The sequence below is a fragment of the Bufo gargarizans genome, unplaced genomic scaffold, assembly GCF_014858855.1.
Source record: "Bufo gargarizans isolate SCDJY-AF-19 unplaced genomic scaffold, ASM1485885v1 original_scaffold_1589_pilon, whole genome shotgun sequence".
Classification (NCBI taxonomy): domain Eukaryota; kingdom Metazoa; phylum Chordata; class Amphibia; order Anura; family Bufonidae; genus Bufo; species Bufo gargarizans.
The window spans coordinates 161629-188125 of NW_025334426.1; the positions used below are offsets into that span (position 1 = coordinate 161629).

Here is a 26497-nt window from a genome sequence, read left to right on the forward strand (position 1 = left end):
TCTGAAAATCCAAACTACTGTCCAACATGACAGGAGCGGGTGGCAAGGAAGACGGCTCCAAAGGTTCAACATATCTCTTCAACAAAGATTTATAAAACACATTATGAATTTGAGGAAGTTCAAGACCAAAAGCTACAGGATTAATAATGGCAGTGATCTTAAATGGACCAATAAACCTTGGACCCAACTTCTAAGAGGGTACCTTCAACTTAATGTTTCTTGTGGACAGTTACACAGAATCACCCACTTTTAGGTCCAGACCATTCATATGTTTCCTGTCAGCCATACGTTTATACTTGTTGCCCATATTCATCAAGTTATTTTGAATTTGGATCTCACAGGCTCGCCATCGGAAGGCAGCGCGATGCCTTCCTTAGACATCGCGCTGCCTTCCATGCCATCAGGTCCCCCCTACAGCCGCATGGGGACCCGATGGCATCACCCGATCGCCGCCACAAACCGCAATCTTTTTTTATACTTAGGACTCGGGAAACAGGGCGTACCGGTACGTCCTACATCCTTAAGGGGTTAAGTTCAACTTGGAGAACACCTTGGCACCAATAATCTGGTTAAACAAATCAGGAATCAAAAGGAAGAGAGTAAAGATCACGGACAGTAATCCGATTGAGTTCACGGAAATCCAGACATTGCCAAAGTCCTTTTTTTTTTTTAACAGTCCTTTTTTTTTTAACAAAAAAAGAACCCTGCTGCCACTGGAGACTTGGAAGGTCTTTAGCCAAACTCTCGGTAATATACTCTGTCATGGCCAGTCTTTCAGGTCCAGAAAGGTTATACAACCTACATTTTGGCAACTTAGCTCCGGTAATAGGATTGATAGGACAATTATATTCCCTATGCAGAGGTAAATCCTGGCATCCGCTCTCAGAAAACAGGTTCAGATATAAAAGAGGATAATGTCTTAGTAGTTAGAACAGAAAAAGATGTATTCAGACAATTGTCGATGCAATAATCACCCCAATCCAGAATCTGTCTAGCTTGCCAATCGATCATTGGATTGTGGTTGCTTAACCACGGTAAACCCAGAACCACCGATGCAGGGAGACCCTCCAACACGAAACACAAGCTAAATTTTTGATTAAAGTCACCCACTCTTAATCTGATATCATGCCCCACTTGAGATAAACACTTCTCAGCTAGAGATGCAGAATCAATAGCAAATACGGGAATGTTTTTTTTATGCACTGTCGATAAACACCTCAATCCCTACAATTTTGACTCTAGCTCCACCTCAGCAGCCAGGAGAAATCGGGTACTACCAGTAAAAGACAAATGCACATTTTCTGACTCTCCTCTCACCCCTCCAAGAGTCAGATGGGGATTAAATGTCCCTCTTTTTTCTTTTTGCCATTAAATGCATGGACATACTCTGATATAATGTCCCTTCTGTCTGCAAAAAAAACAAAACACTCCCTTCCTATTACCAGCATGCTTAAAAGCGGATCAAGGAGTAGCTTCTCCTAATTGCATGGGTTCATCCCCAGACATAAACCCAGGAGTAGCTTCACCCAAAGTATCAGAAGAGGACGATACACTATATGATAGTACGTCCTGAGAGTGGGGGACCCTAGATCTCTCTCAAGTGTCTATCCATGCGTATAGCCAGAGACATAGCAGCCTCCAAAGACACTGGGGTTTCATAAAAGGCCAAGGCGTCCTTCAGCCACTCTTATAACACTTGACAAAACTGGCTACGGAGGGCAGGATCGTTCCACTCCGTATTCGTAGCCCACCTCCTATACTCAGACTAATAAATCTCAGCGGAACGATCACCCTGACGAAGGCCACGCAGCTTGTTTTCGGCTAGGGAGGTCCGATCCAGATCATCATAGATAAGACCCAAAGCTTCGAAATATTCATCTACCCACCAGAGACTGTGATCCGGTCAGCAGAGAAAAAGCCCATGACTGCACATCCCCCTTAAGCAAGGAAATAGCCACACCAACTCGCAGTTTCTAATCCCCAGATGAGTGTGGACATAGCCTAAAATACAATTTGCACGCCTCCCTAAACAAAATGAAATTACCACGTCCCCCAGATAATCTGTTTGGTAGGGCAACTTTAGGTTCAAGACGGGCCTGGTTTTATGCCCTTCTCTGACTATGTGCAGAGGTAGGCCAGAATAGCAGCACGTGTTTAGTGTTTTGGAGCTGTGCTGGATCCGCCTCCCATCAGGTGCACTGGGTGGGGTCATTAGTTTAAATGGCTCTCAATTCCAGTGCTCTGGGCGGGTTATAGAAATCAGTCTGGCCTAGGAAGCAAGGAAGGAAGGTTGTCTGTTCCAGCTCAGAAAAGATAAGTGTGGTTTCAGTTTTTGTTGTTTGCTGTCTAGGTTGTGTTTGTGTCATCTCTCCCATCTAGGTTTTGTGCGAGCAGGCTGCTCCTATTTTCCCTTTTCACCATCTCAGGGAATTTAGGGTGTTTTAGCCCAGGCACGGGGACACATCATTCCTACCACCAAGGTCTGAATGTGGGCTGAGCAGTGTAGGGAGAGAAGTCAGGGATTAGCTAGGAGGTGACCCTTCCCCTACTTCTCGCCTAGAGCCTGGTTGTTGGTTTATCTGTGTGTCTGAGTGCTTGTCCACCGTGACACCTGGTAACCACCACCACCACTAGGACCAGCAGTCTGTGGTCACTGCATCTGCAAGAGGGTTATGCGGAGGTCAGCTACCTCCAAAGACAGCCCCTGCAGCTGACCTGCAATAGGATCCATGGCTGCACACAAACAAAAAAATGACAGTTTAGGCGGTTTATAATGTCACGCTTCGTTGTGGGAGGGAAACAGCACACCGAGCATAAAAGAGGGAAGGGGAAAAAACAGGGAATCAGGCCTGAGAACTAGGGAAGGAAGATGGACACCTCCTAGTAAAACCCTAACCAAAATACTGACTGACTACCAGTATGAACAGACCCCAGAGGTAGGGGTGTTCATACACAGGAATACCTAGAGTCCCATCTAGCCTTATAGGACTCTGGTACTAATAGCAGGGACAAAACTACCTGTTTCTCCAAAAGGAAGAACGAACAGGAGTCTCCTTCAGGTCTAATACAAACAATAGGGAAATTCAACACACAGAACCTAAACAAAATACAAAAGGGAAAGGAAAGACTTAAATTCAAAAGGGTCTACAGAAGCACCAGGAACTCCGCCGAGATCCACACACCAGCTATCCACAACTGAAACTATAAACCGCACAACATTGTGGGAGAAGCAACAATAAATAAGGAAGGTTAAATGACCACATTAGCAACACCTCAGGCAAGGGGTGTGGCCGTTACCAGAAACAACACAATTGATCCACAAGGAAAACCTGTCAGATCAAACCACGTGTTGCCAGTCTCACTGATCTCCTGCCACCTGTAGTGGGAACGTCCGTGACACCAAGGATAGCGCTTTGAAAAAGCTTGATCCCATAATTGATCAAAATGGGTTGCTAAGAATAGGAGGCAGTCTTCAAGAAGCCAGAGTGAAATTTATGGAGAAACATCCCGTAATAATTCCTGGACACCACCACGTTCAAGTAGCCATTGGACCTCATCAGCAACACATTCCCAAGCAAGGATGGGAACGTATGCAAAGCCGAGGTTAAATTGTGGAAGTTTGGCAAGTGCAAGCTATTCCTCAGGCCAGTAGCAAAACTTGTTTTGTTGTGTTCACCTGATGGAACCAGTAGTGGCGTCTGTTGACACCAGGCGGGAGTGTTCAGCCCAGCAGGGCTAGAAAATCATTAAAGTTCACTTTGCCACAGTCAGGGTAATTCAGATGTGTTCAGTGCGGCACCATCTAGTGGTGTGAAATTGTATTACACTTTGGTTTCCTGTTACAAGACTATTGCATTGTGGGTTATTGAGAAGAGACGTCTCCAGGACACAGAGCTGTCCTATGCATGTCTCCTTGTAAAAGCATATCTGGTGAGAGATCTACCTCTGTTTCAGGGACATGATGTTATGCAGAGCTGTTCAGTCAATTGTTACTCATAGTACATGCTATCTTATACTTTATACATGCTATTTGTATTCTTTTACTACACCTGTCACTCACGCGCACCGCGCAGAGAGTACGACCTGTTGACCAATAAACCAGGTAGACTACAAAGAACAGTCCTCTTATTTGGAAGACAGGAATGGCTTATGCTGAATGTCAGACTGCACGCTGTGTGAACGTGTACGAAGACAGAACAGACAAGATGTTAAATAGTTTTCCCAAATATATTAGCAATTTTATCCTTCAATATGACCAGGCCTGAATGTGTTCTAGAGTAAAGCTATATCTGTCACATGCTCTAGAATGCAGGAAAATAGGGAATTCTGGGAAAAACATGGATCTCCCTTGTAAATGTGTGAGGATAGTTTGAGGATGTTTTTTTGGGGTTCTGAAACATTAGGCCACGGCTCTGATCACTGACTTGTTTGCCTTATGTAAAGTGACCAGAGGCTCTAGCTGCTGCTCAGTCCCTCCCATACTTTACACTACAGCTCTGCTTGCTCAGAGTCACTGCTTTCTATAGCAATCTCAGCAGTAATGACATGGAAGACATATTACAGCAAGCACAGAAGACTATATACTACAAGTAGACTTGCAGTGAGAAGATTATCAGGAGACTGCCTTATAACGTAACGTCATCTGAAAAATTCTAATGACAGCACCTGGTGGTGATAACACGTAGACAATGAAGGACCACAAACTCAGCGGAATCAGGCAGACCTCTATGTGATCTGCTGGGACCCTACAATATTCTGACATAAGTGGAGGAGAACATGGGGCATGTGCTGGTGGGCACCATATAGTACCTGTACAGCGAGACCAAGGGATAAACCTCTGTCTGTCCTTCAAGATAATGTCATCATACACAGCACATCCTATTATGATGGCTTCACAAAAGTCAGGTTCTCAAAGTGTTCCCTAGCAACCAATGTCCACAAATCTAGGTGACCACCATTTCCATACATGGTCACCCAATCAACTAAGATACTGTATGTGCTCCAGCATATTGGGGAAGAGGCTTGGTGAAACACAGTCAAGACTACCTCAGACCATGTACTGAGTATTTTGGGCTCGCACTCTGATCTTAAGGAGTCTTGCAAAACAACAAAACAGAAGTGGGGTCACATCCCCAGTTATTTGCGTTTCTGTAATGTTTTACTAAATTAAATATTAGAAATGGAAGTTGGAACCCAACTGCACCCTAAAGCATTGCTTCTCAGTCCTCAAGTTCACCCAGCAGGTCAGGATCTCCCATAGAGAAATAATCAGTAATCATGCCTGATGCACAGACCGAAATGCCATCCTGGTCCTGAGAACACAATCTGTGGAGGACTGGATCCAAGAAACACTGGGTTGTGGGAAGCTAAGGGTATGGACAAAAGGAATGGACTGTGCAACATATGGGTCAGTCAGCATCCAGCACAAAGGATGGAAGTCAATACCATTTATCGGAAAATCAACTCTGGTTAAATCCTCTCAATTACACAAAGCAATGGAGAGAAACCAATCAAAATGCACCAAATTTATTGCATTCTGGACACTACACCCAAGGAGCGCAGTCAAGACTTATGCTCCACATTTAGGAAAAGCAAATAACTGATGTATGACAGCCTTGAGGTGTGCAAACTCTCTAGCACGCCTTGTAAGCTGTGCAGACTGTACTGACACATGCACCATCTGGATATTTTCACCAAATTCATGGTTTATACATCTTATTGATAAATCCCACCCATTCTGGACAGTGCAGGTATAAACCATGAGCTGGAAACAAGGCAATCACATAAGATTCAGTTCAGAACTACCATTTGGATGATCAGACTAACGCCAGCTCAACAATCTCACTTTTGGAAGCAATGATCAGCAATAACAGCTCCAATAAACTGGCCATTGGAAGACACTGCTGTGATTTTAGTTGACCACTGTGGTGTTCAGAGTCACTTTACACACTCTGTGAAATAACAGATGGGATTGCAAACGAGCAGCAGATATACAAGGACAGTCCAGTCAGTCAGATCCTCACCAAGAACAGTGCCGTTTCCACCACCACAGGTCAACCATAGACCAAGCAGTGCTGCTACCCTTAGAGCAGAGATCAGCAAGATGTTCTGGTTCAGACTTTTGTAGATGATCCCTCTGGCCTGGGCTTGCTGGACCTTTGCACGTTAGTCTCTCCACCTGGAATAGTTCTACCATGTGATTTCTGATGCTTAACAAGTGTCGAACTTCGACTGAATCTCTTCCCGCAGTCATTACAAGAGTATGGCTTCTCCCCACTGTGGATGCGCAGGTGGATAGCGAGGTGCGAATGCTGGATGAAGCTTTTGCCACATTCTCTGCAGGTGTAAGGCTTCTCTTTGGTGTGAGTTCTACAGTGAGTCACCAGGTAGGTGCTCCGACTGAAGCTCTTCCCACACTCTGCACAGGTGTAGGGTTTCTCTCCCGTGTGGGACCTGATGTGGTTGTTATAATCAGACACCTGAATAAAGCTCTTACCGCAGTCAGTACAGGAGTAGGGCTTCTCTCCTGTGTGAATTCTCTGGTGTCGGATAAACGCTGATTTGCATGGACAGCTCTTACCACAGTAACTGCAGATGAACATGGACCCTTTGTGTGGTTTCTGTGAAGTGTTAATAATCGACATGTTGTCTGAGGCCGTAAACACATTACTGTACGTGGATTCCACAATCTCATTACTAGGATATGAATACTGAGAATCCAATTCCTCAAACTTGGCAATCTTTCTATTTACTGGAGAGTAAGGAGCTTCAAGGTCATCTAATGGACTGTCCCTCACATGGTCTGGCTGCAGTGACTGTCCTTCTGGGTTCAGGTTCTCGCTATTCTCACTTATTCCATTCACTTCCTGAGATGGTGAAAAGTTGTACTCTGTCTTGGGACTGTTCACTCTTATCATTTCAATGTCGGTTTCGGGCACACCGTTGGCTGAGGAGTGAATTTTTTCTAAGTTGGGAATGTCATCATTGTCCTTACATGGTTGCTGTGACTTTTTCTTCCATATAAACTTCTTATGATGTGGAAAAGGTGGATGATCATCTCCCGCTATCCCATCGGAGATGAGGTATTTTTCCAAGGTGATTCGTATAGGTTTGTGGGCGTTTTTTTTTATCTCTTTATGAGGTTTTCCACAGTTTGCCGTTTGCTGATCACACCCTGATGTGTCATCTGTTTCGGATTTGACATGTGGAGTTTCAGCTCTTGGAGGAGACTCTGCTGGTTCTGCCTGGTCTGTAACTGTCCCCCACGTGGGTGGGTTGTTTTGTGTGAAATTTTTAGGGACATCATCCTCCCTTTGTTTCTTACTTAAGTGCAGAGTCTTCCTCCGATGGGACTTCTTATGTTTTACCAGGGTTGAACTGCGGCTGAAGCTGTTGCCACACTCAATACAGATATAGGGCTTTTCCCCGCTGTGGATTCGCAGATGCAACGAGAGGTGTGAGTGCTGGATGAAGCTCTTGTTGCACACATTGCATGTGTAAGGCTTCTCTTTGGTGTGGGTTCTAGAGTGCGTCACCAGGTAAGTGCTCCGACTAAAGCTCTTTCCGCACTCAGCACAGGTGTAGGGTTTCTCTCCAGTGTGGGATCTGACATGGTTGTTATAATCAGACACCTGTATAAAGCTCTTGCCGCAGGCAGCACAGGCGTAGGGCTTCTCTCCGGTGTGAATCCTCTGATGTCGGACGTATGCGGACTGGCAAGGACACGTTTTTCCACATTCTGAACAGATATAAATCTTTGCATTGGATTTCTTCTTAAAGTTTGATCCAAGTGTGCCGTCTTGTAAGCCAGACTCAGTGGTCTCCATATTTTCTGGGCTGCAAGAACCATCGTCAGTGCCGGCGCTCTCAGCCTCCATACTTGTTTTTGACCCACATTTCTCTGCTTCGGCTTTGGAATAATTATTTGAGGTTTCTGTTGCGAGGCTGCGGAGATGTGCGATGATGCTGGTGATGTCACTAGGACTGCGCTCTTCTTGGCTTACTTTGTCTATTAAGTTGCTTGTAGGAGCTTGGGGAAGATTACTGGAACTGCACACGCCCCAAGATGAGTCTCGGGGAAAGCATGAGGAGAGGTCGTTATTCATCAATGGAACCGCATGGGACATTAACTGAGAGGATCCCAGTCCGTGCTGAGCAGAGCCCACCGTGCCACCACCTGAAACACACAACCAAAACATCATATAAAGATCCAGGTTATAACTCAAGCAAAACTGCAACTCCCATCCTCCTCAGACAGTATGCAAACGTGAAATAGTACTGCAAATGGGCTTGCAGATCCCAGAAACTAACCTGCTGGGAGGTCTACAAAATCCTTCAGAGATAGCAGCTAGAAACACATATGACCCCAATGGTGCGGTGCTAAAACATGAGGGTTGCCCTCCCTATTATTACCACAGGACAGTCCACAAGGAATGTACGCCACGGTCATCTACTCACCGGATGAGACATGTACGGCAGCTCCACCAGTTGTCTGCATGTTGCTTGCACAGGACAGAACTCCTCTTTCTAACATGGACCCTGGCGCCATCTCAGACGGCATAACCGGAGGCTCTGCACCTGGAAGAAGAGATTATAACCATATATAAGAGTGCAGAGGGCAACATGATGGAAGCTCTCTGGTTTCCAAACCGTTCAGTGTGACATCCCCAACGTACCAAAGAAGGAGAGAAAGTCAAGGTCGAACACACCATCATCCCGTCCCTGCAGAACACCCTCGGCCATCATTCGTAGCGTCCATGCAAACTCTCCTGGGGATCTCAGAGTCACAGGATTCCTGTGGAGGAAACTAGTGGTCAGTATCTGAATGCTTCAGATATCACATACATACACCATGAAAACAGCAGCACACAACCTCCGCCCACCACCTGTGCAGGTACAACAAAGCTGGAGCAGTGTCCGGAGGCCATGTCACATCATTAAGATGACAATCATGAGTGAGAAGGACTTTAAGTCGTAGAAGTGGGAGGTTAGGGTCAGATAACAGTGGCAGATGCACCAGGAGACCACCCTTCAATGACACTTGAACTTGCAGTTCCATCTGTAACCACAAGATGGAGCAGTAATGAGTCTGATGGCATCAGTCACCACAGTCCTTGTCCCTGTATTGACCAGCTTCCTATATGGAATGAAGAAGAGACAAAAATATCTTTTAGTCTTCACAGTGGACCCTTTCACTGATGACATTCTTCAGGAGGTTGTCATCTGGAATGGTTTTCCAGCAGTCTTGAAGGAGTTCCTAGAAGTGCTCAGCACTTCCTTCACTCTGCATCCACTTCATCACAAACCCTCTCATTTGGGTGAGGGTCAAGTGGTTGTGGAGGCCATGCCCTAGGACGAACGCTTCATCACCTTCCTTCTTGGTCAGAAGGCCCTTAAAACGTCTAGAGGTTTATGGTACTGTTGGAAAACAAAAGATGGTCCTACTAAGTGCAAACCACAAATGTGGCAGAATGTGGTGGTGGCCATGCTGGTTAACCCTTTCTGGAAATTTGGCATACATACAGTATGTAATGGATGTCCAGTCTTTAGCCACCGTGTTTCTGCTGTTTTAACCCCTTATACCCCAGGCCAGTTTTCGCTCTTCTGCCCAGGCCATTTTTTTGCAAATCTGACATGTGTCACTTTATGTGGTAATAGCTTTGGAACACTTATTTATCCAGGCCATTCTGAGATTGTTTTCTCGTGATACATTGTACTTCATGATAGTCATAAATTTGAGTCAATATATTTCACCTTTATTTATGAAAAAATCCCAAATTTACCAAAAATTTAGAAAAATACTAAATTTTCACATTTTCAATTCAGCTTTACACAATAATAGCATTTTTGAAAAATATTTTTGTGTCTCTATTTTTTGAAGGCCTTATTTTTTTTATTTTTCTGCCGATCGTCTTGTGCAGGGGCTCATTTTTTGCAGGAAGAGTTGACGTTTTTATTGGTACCATTTTTGGGTACATATGATTTCTTGATCATTCATTATTACACTTTATAGGGCAAATATAGTGAAGTACAGACGGCACTCCTCGTTCCAGAGGTCCCGGTGCTCAAGTCAGGGAAAGACAGCCCACTTAATACGCAGAAAAGACCGGCACTCGAGTGCCGGTCTTTTCTGCGTACTTTATAGGGCAAGGTGACCAAAAAAATTGGTTGTTTTGGCACAGTTTTTATTTATTTATTTTTACAGTGTTCAACTGAGGGGTTAGGTCATGTGACATTTTTATAGAGCAGATCGTTACAGACGTTGCAATACCTAATATGTACAGTCGTGGCCAAAAGTTTTGAGAATTACATAAATATTCGAAAGTTTTTATAATAGCTATTTGCATCTACTCCAGAATGTTATGAAGAGGGATCAGATGAATTGCATCGTCCTTCTTTTCATGAAAATTAACTTAATCCCCCAAAAAAACTTTCCAGTGCATTTTATTGCTTAAAGGACCTGCTGAGATCATTTCAGTAATTGTCTTGGTAACTCAGGTGAGAATGTTGACGAGCACAAGGCTGGGGATCATTATGTCAGGCTGATTGGGTTAAAATGGCAGACTTGACCTGGTAAAAGGAGGGTGATGCTTGAAATCATTGTTCTTCCATTGTTAACCATGGTGACCTGCAAAGAAACGCGTGCAGCCATCATTGCGTTGCATAAAAATGGCTTCACAGGCAAGGATATTGTGGCTACTAAGATTGCACATCAATCAACAATTTATAGGATCATCAAGAACTTCAAGGAAAGAGGTTCAATTCTTGTTAAGAAGGATTCAGGGTGTCCAAGAAAGTCCAGCAAGCGCCAGGATCGTCTCCTAAAGAGGATTCAGCTGCGGGATCGGAGTGCCACCAGTGCAGCGCTTGCTCAGGAATGGCAGCAGGCAGGTGTGAGCGCATCTGCACGCACAGTGAGGCAAAGACTTTTGGAAGATGGCCTGGTGTCAAGAAGGGCAGAAAAAAAGCCACTTATCTCCCAAAAAAAACATCAGAGGAAGATCTTCTGCAGAAAATATGGTGAATGGACGGCTGAGGACTGGGGCAAAGTCATATTCTCCGATGAAGCCTCTTTCTGATTGTTTGGGGCATCAGGAAAAAGGCTTGTCCGGAGAAGAAAAGGTGAGCGCTACCATCAGTCCTGTGTCATGCCACCAGTAAAGCATCCTGAGACCATTCATGTGTGGGGTTGCTTCTCATCCAAGGGAGTGGGCTCACTCACAATTTTGCCCAAAAACACAGCTATGAATAAAGAATGGCACCAAAACACCCTCCAACAGCAACTTCTTCCAACAATCCAACAACAGTTTGGTGAAGAACAGTGCATTTTCCAGCCCGATGGAGCACCGTGCCATAAGGCAAAAGTGACAACTAAGTGGCTCGGGGACCAAAACGCTGACATTTTGGGTCCATGGCCTGAAAACTCCCCAGATCTTAATCCCCTTGAGAACTTGTGGTCAATCCTCAAGAGGCGGGTGGACAAACAAAAACCCACTAATTCTGACAAACTCCAAGAAGTGATTATGAAAGAATGGGTTGTATCAGTCAGGAATTGGCCCAGAAGTTGATTGAGAGCATGCGCAGTCAGATTGCAGAGGTCCTGAAAAAGAAGGGCCAACACTGCAAATACTGACTCTGCATAAATGTCCTGTAATTGTCGATAAAAGCCTCTGAAACGTATGAAGTGCGAGGAATTATATTTCACTGCATCACAGAAACAACTGAGACTAAGATCTAACAGCAGTTTAGCAGCAAACTCTGTGAAGACTAATATTTGTGTCATTCTCAAAGCTTTTGGCCACGACTGTATACTTTTTATTTATTTAAGTTTTACACAATAATAGCATTTTTTAAACAAAAAAAAATGATGTTTTAGTGTCTCTATAGTCTGAGAGCCAAAGCTTTATTTTTTGACCGATTGTCTTATGTAGGTACAAATTTTTTCCGGGATGAGGCGACGGTTTAATTGGTACTATATTGGGGGGCATATGCCGTTTTGCTCGCTTGGTGATGCACTTTATGTGATGTTAGCTGCCAAAAAAAAAAAAAAAAAAAAGCTTTTCTGGCACAGTTTTTATTTTTTACAGTGTTCACCTGAGGGCTTAGGTCATGTGATATTTTTAGAGCTGGTTGTTACGGACGCAGCGATACCTAATATGTATACTTTTTTTTAGTTTTTCACTTTAACAATAATAACATATTTGAAACAAAAAAATGATGTTTTAGTGTCTCCATGTTCTGAGAGCTATAGTTTTAATATAGTTATAATTTTTTTTTAGATTTTCTTAAGTAGGGGCTCATTTTTTGTGACGTTTTGTGGGACATACGCCTTTTAAAATTATTTTTATTGTGAAATAGTTAAAGGACAAGAAGAGCGGTACATCGGTATAATTTTTTTATAGGTATACATCTTGAGTTATCAATAACAGAAGTATATATTCTGGTTGTAGAATCCGAAAAGGAGGTATATATATTGTAAACAGGACAGCTTGATATTGAAGTGTAAAAATACTTTCTGTAAGAGGAATTAGATAGGTGGACAACATATACCATTATTCAGTAAACGAGGATAACAGTACTAATCCAGAACATTATGTTCTAAAAGGGGGAAAGGGGAGGAATGAAAAGGAAAGTGGGGAGGGGGGAAATAAGAGCTACTTCATTATCACTCTTTACCAACGGATTACTGCATTACTGTGAGGAGGTAATCAGCAGATTGCATTGATTGAAAGGACATGTATGTCTCTTTTGTAATTAGGGAAGCGTCTGAATTTTGCCCAAGGATACCAGATCTTCAGGAAGCTGGCGCGAGTCCTAGTCTCCCAACTTGCTAATTCCTCTAGTCGGAACAAAGAATCTACCTTCCCCGACCATTGTTCAAGAGTTGGAGGGGAGGTCGACTTCCAATAAGTCGGAACTAAGATTCTAGCAGCTGCCATTAGGCGTTTGACTAATTTCAGTGTGTGTATGGGAAGCTTCTCTGGAAATAAGTGTAATAGGCAAATCTCCGGAAGCAATAAGAGATTCGTACCTGCAATAGTATTAATTTGAGGGAGGACTAAAGACCAGTATGTAGCAATGAGAGGGCATGTCCACCACAGATGGAAGCCTACGCCCATGTGTTGTCCGCACCTCCAACAATTAGGGTTATAATTAGAGTTATAGTTACTCAGTGTTACTGGGGTTAGACGCCATCTAGTTAGGGTTTTATATCCAGACTCTTGCATTCTTATGCATTTAGAAGATGGCTTGGGGGCTAAGAAAAGTTTACACAAGTCTTCTTCTGAATTTTTTTGTCTCCCAAGCGTTAATGAAGGGGAGTTTCTCTAAGGAGGGTGGTTAGCAATGGTTTACTAATAGTCGACACTACTTTCTGCAGTTTTAAGTTGTGATATGATGGATTCAAAGTTTGTTACTGATCTCTGTAAGACACCTTGTAAGAGCGAGTTAGTTTATTGTACAATAACGGGGATAATGAATGTACAACCGAGTTGCTCAGTCAGAGGGGAGCGTCCTATCTACTAAAATCAAATCAATGGTAGAACAATTAGGTTTAATCTCCTTTGGTATTATAGTATTGTGTTCAACATCAGTTCTATATAATAAATCCTTAACCTTGAGTAGAGGGTTGAAAAGGAGAGCACAATGACCTTACTTCCTTCATGTTCCATATTCTTCGGGTTTCAGAGACGATATTATTTATTATACAGGGTGTTAGGGTCGCTGGATTGGAAAAAATAATGTGACGTAGTGGTGTAGTGTCCCACTAGGTAGGAGTGGGCACTACACAAGGGTTAATTGGGTCACGTGTCACTTCTGCTCACAAGGGACAGTGATGTTATATTCCTATATGCATTTAATGTGTTTTTACATGTGTTGATTCCCCTGTCACATGCTCAGCAGGCCTATTGGGGGTGTAGTTAGACATCCTAGACACTAGAGGGAGATAGGGAGCCCCTAGTATAAATGTCCAGGCCCAGACAGGGAGGGGTTAGGTCATAGTCAGGAGTCTGTGGAGACAGAAGTTAGAAGGCACCAGCCCAAGATATGCTGAGGGCCTCCTCCTGACATGCAGCTGGATAGTCCAGGCTTCTAGTTGCCCCAGGAGGCTAGTGAAGGAGTACAGCCTGCCTGGAGACCAGTAACCCAACAAGCACAGAAGAAGTAACCCCAGTAGTAGGGATGGACCTCCTGGGAGAAACCTGCAGCTTCCCTCACAACAGGAACAGTACAACCAGCTCAGAGAAGTAAGCTGAGAGGCAGAGGTACTACAAAATAGAAGCAAGGGTCAATATGGGAGGAAGATGTATTACCAAGGATTAAAGCCAGCATTTAGGCATCCAGGCCTTGGGATCCAGCCAGCCACAATAGCTGTGGGGATAGTGCAGCCTTGTCTGCAAAGCATTAACCGTTTACCCTCCAAGTATCTTGCATGTTTATTACCTGCCATATTGAGAAGTAAACCTGCTGTGGCATCTATGATATAAGGGACTGCATAATCAACTGTCTGTACAAAGTTGGACTGTTACCAAGTAAAAGCAACGTTTGGTTTACCATACCAGCTGTGTACCTCCATTACTACTCCTACAAATGAGTGTGCCACCGTTACAGGCACTGGGGTCACAATCCTTAAAGGGACCTTGTCCCAGGCACTCAAAATACCTGCAACATCCAGGGCACCTCATCCACCATCAGGCCTGGTTCCTACATCCAGAGTGTGCCCCAGAGGAACTTGTGTCTACCTCTCCTTCACTGCCGCATGCCTCCCCAGGGTTCTCCTCCAAAAAGTGAGTAACCCTCCATTGCCCATAACTGTGACCTCACTATCGCAATACCCTGCAGGTCTGGCGTGCTGCAGTGGGAATTGTAAAATGTCCTCTACAATGGGAACCCAAAGTTTGTGAGGTGGTTTTCTAATCCAATCTACTACTCTATACAGATGCACAGCTTTGACAAAAATTCGAGGTGCAGGAAGGTCTATTCCACCATATTTTTTCTGGAGTTGTAGTGTAGCATATTTTATTCTCAGTTTCTTAAAATTCCATATATATTTGGAAAAGATCTGGTTCAGCTTAGTATAGAAGGTATTAGGGATATATATATGGGCAAAGCTTGCAGCAGGTAGGTTACCTTCAGCCATATGAGACATTTTGCTATATTTTTACAACCAAACCACGAGATGCATGGGGTAGGCCGGGAGGTTCATATTTTGGAAATCTCTTGTAACATGGGCAGAAAGTTATTTTTGTATAGGTGGCTAGGTTCCGTGGAGATCTTAACACCAAATAACATAATAAAATGTTGAGACCAGTCAAATAGTGAGGTATTTGCGAGTATAGAGGACTGTCGTTTGGGGAGAGAGATATTTAAGGCCTGCGACTTGCTCATGTTCACCTTAAAATTTGATACTTTACCAAAGTCATTAAATAAAAGCTTGATTACTGGGCGTGAGACAGATGGGTTAGTCAGCATTAATAATAGATCATCAGCATATGCTGCCGCCTTGTGCTCCCTACCCTTACAGAAGATGCCTTTAATACGGGGGTCCAGTCTTATTTTCTACAATAAGGTCTCCATCGTAAGCACAAATAATAAAGGAAACAATGGACACCCTTGTCTGGTGCCATTAGAGAACACGGGCGACAGCACCTCATTCACCCTCACACTGGCAGTGGGGTTTTGGTACAAAGTAAAAATGGCTTCGACAAAGGTGGGTGGATACCAAATGCCATCAAAGAAGACCTCAGATATATCTAATCCACCCAGTCGAATACCTTTTTGGCGTCTGTGCTTAGTAGAATTAGCGGATTATTGGATTGTTGGGCATATGTGATTAGTTGAAGAACTCTATAAATATTATCTTTCCCTTCTCTGCCCGGGACAAATCCCACCTGATCCGGAGAAATAAGGGAAGGGAGAATCTGCTGCAGTCTCTTAGCCAGAATTTTCGCAAAAAGTTTGAGATCTACGTTGAGCAAAGATATAGGACAATAATTGCTACAAAGTGCCAGATCCTTCCCCTTTTGATGAATAATAGATATTCTGGCCATCAGAGTTTGTTTATGAAAGGCAGTGCCATCAAATGCAGCGTTGTACTGCTTACTAAGATGTTTGAGCAAGACATCTGAATATGTAGTGTAGAAGAATGAGGACAGGCCGTCTGGACCGGGGCATTTATTTTTGGGTGTCGAGGCAATAGCGTCTTTAATTTCTTGGTGGGAGATATTGGAACACAACTGATGGGACTGTGTAGAGATGATTTGCGGGAGAGAATGTAGAAAGGAAGTTGACCACTAGATCTTTTTTAAGGTGAGGATCTACCATGTCGCGGGATGTTTTAAAATTATATAGTTGCACATAGAAAATACTAAATTCCTTTGCTATATCTTCTGTCTTATGTAATAGAACACCCAAAGAGTTTTTAAGGCTAGTAATGAAAGATTTGTTTGTCTTCGCCTGTGCTAGCATGAATCTAGTTGGCTTGTCGCCATGAGCATAGTGTTTATATTTCGCATAAAGATAAGCTTTGGCAAAGCAAAGATTAAGGGTATTTTTAAGTTCATCCCGTAACGATGTTAATTCTTTTAAATGAGAGGCTATCAGGGATTTTTTAAGCAGACACTCTAGCTGCGATATCTTTTGCTGTAAATTCGTTATTTTTTGGGATTTTTGCTTATCTACATATGCTGAAAGAGAAATAAATTCTCCTGTGATATGTGAGCTTCCCATAGTGTCTGTATAGAAACCCCCCATTATCGTTTCGTTCGAAGTCGTCAGATTTTTTGGACATTTTGGGGGGATTTTAGCAGAAGGTCATTCAGTCTCCAGCATCTGGAGGGAGCAGGAGACAAGGGAATTGTATAGGTTATTTCGACCACGGAGTGGTCTGCGAGGACCTGTGTTTTGATGTCTGCGGAGTGACAGTATTGAATGGAAATCTCTTGTAACATGGGCAGAAAGTTATTTTTGTATAACCATTTTTGTATAACCGATTTCGGCCAATGCCCGAAATCGAATAGCCGATCTACTGTTAAAAGTGTCAATGAGTGGATTCAGTGCAACATTAAAATTTCCTCCAAGGACTAAGGTCCCCTCTGTGAAGTGTAATAGCTTTTCCAAAGTCTTAGTAAGCGAAGGAATCTGCGCCTTATTGGATGCCTAAATGTTCCCTATAGTGAACATGGAATTACATATCTTCCCTTTAATGAAAAGGTAGCGGCCGTCTGGGTCTACACATTTATCTGCTACCGAAAAGGAGACATGCTTGCTAAACCCTATACTCACACCTCTTGATGCTCCACTGTCAGAGCTAGCATGAAACCACAAGGAAAAATGTAGTCTATTCATGTTTGGAATGTTCCTTTTCTTAAAGTGCGTTTCCTGCGGTAAGCATCTATCGGATTATTTTTTTTTTAAAGAAAGTACATTACCTGTGCTCTTTTTAGATGGGGAGTTCATACCTCTCACATATGTGAAACAATATTAAAGTGTGTCATTGGTAGACTGGAAAGAGGGAGACCATTAATTGCAGTATCCGGTAGGTATCAGTAATGGAGGGGGGGAAGGAAAAGACAAGGAGAAGGGGGGGGGGGAGAACATGGGATATAAATGCATAACAAGTGCAGTACAGCAACAAAGATAACGTAAATCAAGTATAGTTGTGGCAACCACAAAAATAGTGTAGTGCTAATGTTAAGGTGTGCAATACACCTCAAGGGTGTAGGATAAACAGGTACAACCGGAGACATTTCAATTATAGATGCTCCAGCAAGTGAGACCCAACTGGTCTAGTGTATATGGTGTTATATAGGTAATGAGGTAAAGGGTGTGAAAGGTACAGACAGAAGATTTAGGAGAAGTGTAGTGTTACGGTTACTCCCCGGCTAGCTGGGAGCTGGACCGCTTGGATAGTCTGGATTTCGGTTTAGGGAGAGAGAGAGGAGCCGCTTCGTCGCGATATCCAGAAGGATCCTGTAAATGTAGAACAATCCCGGTAACGATCTTTCAGCTAGGATAATCCTTCCCCCCTCCACAAACGAGTCGAGGCTGCGATTTGAAGGTTAAGCAAGACTGATGTTTATTGACCCGGGGTCTCCTTTTATGCAATCCTGCCCTGGAAAGGGCTACATTTACATGATTACCACAATACACAATTACATGTCTGGTACAGCCCCCACGTCTCCTGCCCTCAGATAAGCCTTTAACATAATCAACCCACACACAATGTTACCCAAGTTCTGGATGTACCCCAAAACCAGGGGGTACATCTTTACATTCGGTATCCTCAGACAGTCCTGGTGTAGGGGAACAACATATCCAAAATCCGGCTCCGTCGGTCCAAGGGTTCGGGAGTAATGGGTCCCTGAAGTCCTGACCGACCGCACAGACTTTTCAGCCGAAAATGGTTCCCCAAGCTTTGGTCCTGCGGCCGGTCTCCGCTTGTGCGCCCAAAACCCCACAAAACCCCTGCCCCCCCACAGCCACCTCGGTGTCCGCCGGAATCCCCATGCAAGGTTTAGTCCTTCCACTGAACGGCCGGTCGGCAGCCCCAGCACGAATCTACGCTGTCCTGGAGGACTCAGCGGTGCTCGCCTGTCTGCGCATCCGCCCTTAGATCCAGGCGACTGCTGGCAACCACTGCTGTTCGGGCGTAGGACGGCCGCGACCACGTGCAAGGTCCCGAAATGGCGGCTACCCATGCCCAACACAAAGGACTCGTGCCGGACCATGCGAATGGCTGAAAACAGAGCTGGGAGGCAAAATAGCACTTAACTGCACACAGTGTAACTAACAGTTTTGTAACATGTAGTTATTTGGGGATAGAGGTAGAGTTGATTGGTAATTCAATAAATATTCCAGAGGAGCGGTAGCCCAAGTGCATGGTGCATTAGAGGGGAGTCTTGAGGAGAAGTAAGAATATGGAGGGGTGTCTTAGAGAAGGGGCTTGGGCCGGCCACGGTCCAAAGCCCAAATAGGAGCTTGCTCTAGTAAGGGATAGAGAAAAGAGCAAAGTCGTGTTCAAGAGGGCTGAGTGGAATACAGCAATAAGAGATAGAGGTGAGGAGAGTGTAATAAATCAGAGAGCTCTGTCTAATCAGGGTACCTATAATGAGAGGAGTAACCTTAATGTTAACATAGCATTTCAGGTGTTATCTGAACTCCATCAAATCAGGGTACTAAAAATTGGAAGGAGAGTCCTTAATATTAACACAGCGTTTCAGGTGTTATCTGAAGTGGCACTGCCTGGTGTCCGTCTCCCATCTCTCTTCTTGGACTTCCCAGATCGTCCTTGTATCACTTCTTCCCAAGGAGTGGGGGGCTGAATGTGTGGTAAATCTTCCAGGACGTTCACCACCGCCCAGTCAGGGATTTGCAGGTCTGGTAGCTCTAAGGCTTTGTAGATTCCTGGAAGGTCAGTCACTGTTCGGATCAGAAACTGTTTATTCCCAAACGTAATGTGAACATAAGGCCAAAAGGAAATTTCCAGCTGTATTAGATCCTCCTAGCACTGAGAGCTTCCATTAAGGGTTTCAGGATTCTTCTCTTTTGTAGTGTTTGTGGGGACAAATCCTGATAGATGTGTATTTGGGCATCTGCATATTAAATTTGGGAAGAGGATCTAAAGCGACGTAATATTTCCTCTTTCACTTTATAATTGAGAAGGCAACAAACAATATCCCTCGGAGGCTCCGATTCTTTAGGTTTTCTCCGTAACGCCCTATGAACACGTTCTATTATGAGGTCCTCAGTATAAGAGACTCCCAAGAAAGAGCTGAAGATTTGCAGGACTGTTGAGTGTAGTGCTGTTGGTATAACTGATTCTGGAAGACCTTTTATTCTCAAATTGTTCCTGCGGCTTCTATTTTCTTGGTCTTCTATGGCATCAAAGGCAGCATTAAGGTAGTTTTGGTAAGACGACATTTTGGCCGTGACAGCTGAACTGTATTCACATATGTCAGCATATGACATCTCTAGCTGGTTAACACTAACCCCTATCTGTTTCAAGTCTTTTGAAAGGGGTCACGAGCTTTTGCAAGTGCTTTATCTAAGTATTTTTGTAGAAATGAGCAGGAGATAGGGAGGGACATCCAATTCGCTATCAGAGTCCTCTCCAGTATCTGCTTGAGCTCCAAGAAGAGCTTCTTTGGATGGTGTAGACTTCTTCTGGAGAACAGCATTGGAATTCTTTTTGTCATGTATTTGTCCATCTCGCCTTGTGTAGAAGTGGATTTTTGTGAATTGATATTAGTGTTCCCTATTTTCACCATTTTATCTTTGGCTGAAAGCTAAAGAGATGTTGGGTCTCTTGGGACCTCATTTTATGATCACATTCAGAGCCTGTGGGTACACAGGTAGTAGAAATTAGTAGTAGAGGAGTGCCACAAGAAAAATTAGGACTATGTCCTTATGTTAAGGTTGATGCAACTCTGGGATATTGATGCAGAGTGGGCTGTACCGAAGTCAAGAAAAATTGGAGCTATGCTTCTACGGAGGATGGTGGGGGTTGGAAGTGAGATTCAAAAGTCACGCCTAAAATGAGTTTCAGGCAGAGGTGCAACTATGATAGTGGGGTATATAGAGAGACTTACTGCAGCCCATGTGGTCTAGATTCCCCCGGTTCCTCCACCTCAAGGCGTCTTGGCTACTGTATGTTGTTCTCTCTACAGGAGCAACTAAGGAGATGAGCAGCGGCGGAGACTCCGACTGTAGCAGGTGAGAGCTGGAACTTCCAGGCAGTTGTCCACGTGGTAGTACCACAGGCAATGTGGTCTGATGATCGGCAGTGTTCGCTATTAAGACTGGGTCTGGTCGTGCTTCAGGTCACCCTCCTTAGTCCCGCAATTCCAGAAGGTTCTTGTCTGGGAGCAAAAGACCTCACAACCGCAGCTCGTGTCCCCAGATGCACCGGGAAGGTGTAGCAGGCTCAAAAGCCCCAGATACACTAGACAGATCTTCAGCAGTGAGAGGCCTATTGAGGTTAGAGCGGCTGTTATGTAAGACCGTAAAAAAATATATATATATTTTTTTTTATTAAAAACTATTTTTGTTTTTGCTTTTTTTAAACTCTATTTCTGTCCCACTCTGGGATCTGATCCCCTGTGCAATGCATTACAATACATCTATATTATATACACTCACCTAAAGAATTATTAGGAACACCTGTTCTATTTCTCGTTAATGCGATTATCTAGTCAACCAATCACATGGCAGTTGCTTCGATGCATGTAGGGTTGTGGTCCTGGTCAAGACAATCTCCTGAACTCCAAACTGAATGTCAGAATGGGAAAGAAAGGTGGGCTACAACAGCAGAAGACCCCACCGGGTACCACTCATCTCCACTACAAATAGGAAAAAGAGGCTACAATTTGCACGAGCTCACCAAAACTGGACTGTTGAAGACTGGAAAAATGTTGCCTGGTCTGATGAGTCTCGATTTCTGTTGAGACATTCAAATGGTAGAGTCCGAATTTGGCGTAAACAGAATGAGAACATGTATCCATCATGCCTTGTTACCACTGTGCAGGCTGGTGGTGGTGGTGTAATGGTGTGGGGGATGTTTTCTGGGCACACTTTAGGCCCCTTAGTGCCAATTGGCCATCGTTAAAATGCCACGGGCTACCTGAGCATTGTTTCTGACCATGTCCATCCCTTCATGACCACCATGTACCCATCCTCTGATGGCTACTTCCAGCAGGATAATGCACCATGTCACAAAGCTCGAATCATTTCAAATTGGTTTCTTGAACATGACAATGAGTTCACTGTACTAAAATGGCCCCACAGTCACCAGATCTCAACCCAATAGAGCATCTTTGGGATGTGGTGGAACGGGAGCTTCGTGCCCTGTATGTGCATCCCTCAAATCTCCATCAACTGCAAGATGCTATCCTATCAATATGGGCCAACATTTCTAAAGAATGCTATCAGCACCTTGTGGAATCAATGCCACGTAGAATTAAGGCAGTTCTGAAGGCAAAAGGGGGTCCAACACCGTATTAGTATGGTGTTCCTAATAATTCTTTAGGTGAGTGTATACATGGATTGGCATACAGTTACGACAATAAAATCAGTAGAGGACAACTACTGCGGTCTTCAATATAGGAAAATACACACAAACCTGTGTGCTACTCACGTCACCAGGGAGGGTGGTGCAAGATGAGCTCAAGACACTTGATCACACTGGTCACCACCGCTGTGCAATAGCTGGCTAAGGAAGGAGTTTTTGATTGCCCCGAAACGCGTCAAGCTAGTTTCATTAAAAGTCACCTCGTATTACTTTTGAAGTCCATCGAGTCATCTATCAATAGGACGACGAAGGGACTACCATCCTATAGGCGATCTCGGCGAGTGAGGGTCAAGTGTCTTGAGCTCATCTTGCACCACCATCCCTGGTGACGTGAGTAGCACACAAGTTTCTGTGTATTTTCCTTTATTGAAGACCGCAGTAGTTGTCCTCTACTGATTTTATTGTCGTAACTGTATGCCAATCCTTTTTTATACATATTCTTTATTCATGTGGCTCTACACCATATATACCCTTTAATCTATGTCTCCACATATAGAGCCTCTCTCTATGATATATAGGGGGGCTTAATAAGCCCCTTTGTAGTTTTTAATTCCAAAAGATATGTTTGGCCCAAAAACAACACTGCACATCACCAGAAGAACCCCAGCCCCACAGTGAAGCATGGTGGGGGCAGCATCATGCCAAGGGGCTGGTCTTCTTCAGCTGGAACTGGGGCCTTAGTTAAGCTGGAGGGAATTCTGAACAGTCCCAAATACCGGTCAATATTGGCACAAAACCTTCAGGCTTCTGCTAGAAAGCTGAACATGAAGAGGAACTTCACCTTTCAGCAGGACAACGACCCAAAGCAGACATCCAAATCAGCAAAGGAATGGCTTCACCAGAAGAAGATTACAGTTTTGAAATGGCCCAGCCAGAGCCCAGACCTGAATCTGACTGAAAATCTGTGGGGTGATCTGAAGAGGGCCGTGCCCAGGAGATGCCCTCGCAGTCTGTGGGCTGATCTGAAGAGGGCCGTGCCCAGGAGATGCACTCGCAATCTGTGGGCTGATCTGAAGAGGGCCGTGCCTAGGAGACGCCCTCGCAGTCTGTGGGCTGATCTGAAGAGGGCCGTGCCCAGGAGATGCACTCGCAATCTGTAAGTGATCTGAAGAGGGCCGTGCCCAGGAGACACGGTTTATCCGGTTATAATGGCGTCCTCCGGGCACACGGTTTATCCGGTTATAATGGCGTCCTCCGGGCACACGGTTTATCCGGTTATAATGGCGTCCTCCGGGCACACGGTTTATCCGGTTATAATGGCGTCCTCCGGGCACACGGTTTATCCGGTTATAATGGCGTCCTCCGGGCACACGGTTTATCCGGTTATAATGGCGTCCTCCGGGCACACGGTTTATCCGGTTATAATGGCGTCCTCCGGGCACACGGTTTATCCGGTTATAATGGCGTCCTCCGGGCACACGGTTTATCCGGTTATAATGGCGTCCTCCGGGCACACGGTTTATCCGGTTATAATGGCGTCCTCCGGGCACACGGTTTATCCGGTTATAATGGCGTCCTCCGGGCACACGGTTTATCCGGTTATAATGGCGTCCTCCGGGCACACGGTTTATCCGGTTATAATGGCGTCCTCCGGGCACGCAGTTTATCCGGTTATAATGGCGTCCTCCGGGCACGCAGTTTATCCAGTTATAATGGCGTCCTCCGGGCACGCAGTTTATCCAGTTATAATGGCGTCCTCCGGGCACACGGTTTATCCGGTTATAATGGCGTCCTCCGGGCACACGGTTTATCCGGTTATAATGGCATCCTCCGGGCACACGGTTTATCCGGTTATAATGGCATCCTCCGGGCACACGGTTTATCCGGTTATAATGGCGTCCTCCGGGCACACGGTTTATCCGGTTATAATGGCATCCTCCGGGCACACGGTTTATCCGGTTATAATGGCATCCTCCGGGCACACGGTTTATCCAGTTATAATGGCGTCCTCCGGGCACACGGTTTATCCGGTTATAATGGCGTCCTCCGGCCACGCGGTTTATCCGGTTATAATGGCGTCCTCCGGGCACACTGTTTATCCGGTTATAATGGCGTCCTCCGGGCACGTAGTTTATCCGGTTATAATGGCGTCCTCCAGGCACGCAGTTTATCCGGTTATATCGGCGTCCTCCGGGCACGCAGTTTATCCGGTTATAATGGCGTCCTCCGGGCACGCAGTTTATCCGGTTATATCGGCGTCCTCCGGGCACGCAGTTTATCCGGTTATAATGGCGTCCTCCGGGCACGCAGTTTATCCGGTTATAATGGCGTCCTCCGGGCACACTGTTTATCCGGTTATAATGGCGTCCTCCGGGCACGTAGTTTATCCGGTTATAATGGCGTCCTCCAGGCACGCAGTTTATCCGGTTATATCGGCGTCCTCCGGGCACGCAGTTTATCCGGTTATAATGGCGTCCTCCGGGCACGCAGTTTATCCGGTTATAATGGCGTCCTCCGGGCACACGGTTTATCCGGTTATAATGGCGTCCTCCAGGCACGCAGTTTATCCGGTTATATCGGCGTCCTCCGGGCACGCAGTTTATCCGGTTATAATGGCGTCCTCCGGGCACACGGTTTATCCGGTTATAATGGCGTCCTCCGGGCACACGGTTTATCCGGTTATAATGGCGTCCTCCGGGCACATGCGCCTGCCCCTTGAATTCCGCTACATCTTTACCTTCTGGCCACGCTCTCTCTCACGGCGCCGTACGATTGTCCCCCGGCAGTCACTGGAACCCGCCACGTTCTCCGCCTTGGACACCGGATCCCATTAGTGAAGGCTGACTCTGGAACGCGCTATCCTCTGTGACTCGCGGTTTCGGAGCGGCTCCTCTAGGTCTATCCATATTCCAGTCTACAGCGGCCGTGCCGACGTAGTCGTGGCCCGGGGGTAAGGGGGGGTAGTCGTGGCCCGGGGGTGAGGGGGGGGTTAGTCGTGGCCCAGGGGTGAGGGGGGGTTAGTCGTGGCCCAGGGGGTGAGGGGGGGTTAGTCGTGGCCCGGGGGTGAGGGGGGGGTTAGTCAGTGGCCCGGGGGTGAGGGGGGGGGGTTAGTCATGGCCCGGGGGTGAAGGGGTTAGACGTGGCCAGGGGGTGAAGGGGGTTAGTCGTGGCCTGGGGTGAGACGTGGCCGGGGAGTTAGTCGTGGCCCGGGGTGAGATGTGGCGGGGGATGAGGGGGGTTAGTCGTGGCGGGGGGGGATGAGGGGGATTATTCGTGGCGGAGGGGATGAGGGGGTTAGTCGTGGCCCGGGGTGAGACGTGGTCGGGGTGAGGGGAGTTAGTCGTGGCGGGGGGTGAGGGGGGTTAGTCGTGGCGGGGGGGTGAGGGGGGTTAGTCGTGGCGGGGGGGTGAGGGGGGTTAGTCGTGGCGGGGGGGGGGGGTGAGGGGGGTTAGTCGTGGCCCGGGGTGAGACGTGGCCGGGGGTGAGGGGAGTTAGTCGTGGCCCGGGGTGAGACGTGGCTGGGGGGTGTGGGGAGTTAGTCGTGGCGGGGGGTGAGGGGGGTTAGATGTGGCCGGGGGGCGAGGGGGTTAGCCTTAGCCGGGGGTGAGACGTGGCCAGGGGGTGAGGGGAGTTAGTCGTGGCGGGGGGGTGAGGGGGGGTTAGTCGTGGCGGGGGGGTGAGGGGGGTTAGTCATGGCCCGGGGGTGAGGGGGTTAGTCGTGGCCCGGGGGTAAGACGTGGCCGGGGGTGAGGGGGGTTAGTCGTGGCGGGGGGGGGGGGGTGAGGGGGGTTAGTCGTGGCCGGGGGGTGAGGGGGGTTAGTCGTGGCGGGGGGGTGAGGGGGGTTAGTCGTGGCGGGGGGGTGAGGGGGGGTTAGTCGTGGCGGGGGGTGAGGGGTGGTTAGTCATGGCCCGGGGGTGAGGGGGGGTTAGTCGTGGCCCGGGGGTGAGGGGGGGTTAGTCGTGGCCCGGGGGTGAGGGGGGGTTAGTCGTGGCCCGGGGGTGAGGGGGGGTTAGTCGTGGCCCGGGGGTGAGGGGGGTTAGTCGTGGCCCGGGGGTGAGGGGGGTTAGTCGTGGCCCGGGGGGTCACGGGGTTAGTCGTGGCGGGGGGTGAGGGGGGTTAGTCGTGGCGGGGGGTGAGGGGGGGTTAGTCGTGGCCCGGGGGTGAGTCGTGGCGGGGGGTGAGGGGGTTAGTCGTGGCGGGGGGTGAGGGGGGGTTAGTCGTGGCGGGGGGTGAGGGGGGGGTTAGTCGTGGCGGGGGGTGAGGGGGTTAGTCGTGGCGGGGGGTGAGGGGGGGTTAGTCGTGGCCCGGGGGGTTAGACGCACCTCTGACACACCGTGGTCACCTGACTTTTGCCATGCAGCACAGCGCACCCTCCATATGTCTCAGGTCACACTGTCCCCACAGGATTACAGCCACTTACCTGGGCCTCACTGGTGACAACCCCTGATGGGCACCCTGCCCTCAGCCCCCCCACCTCCTGGGGCCCCTCT

General features: G+C 46.6%; 1 protein-coding gene across 1 annotated transcript; it reads right to left on the minus strand.

Annotated features, from left to right (window-relative positions):
• Positions 1–5509: 5509 nt before the first annotated feature.
• LOC122923420 (zinc finger protein 2 homolog) lies at positions 5510–26466 on the minus strand. Its single transcript, XM_044274228.1, has 4 exons — positions 26428–26466; positions 8676–8794; positions 8458–8577; positions 5510–8176 (listed from the first exon to the last, which is right to left on the minus strand). The coding sequence occupies exons 2-4, from the start codon at positions 8743–8745 to the stop codon at positions 6114–6116; spliced, it is 2253 nt and encodes a 750-aa protein (XP_044130163.1). The 5' UTR covers positions 8746–8794; positions 26428–26466; the 3' UTR covers positions 5510–6113.
• Between the last annotated feature and the right edge of the window lie 31 nt (positions 26467–26497).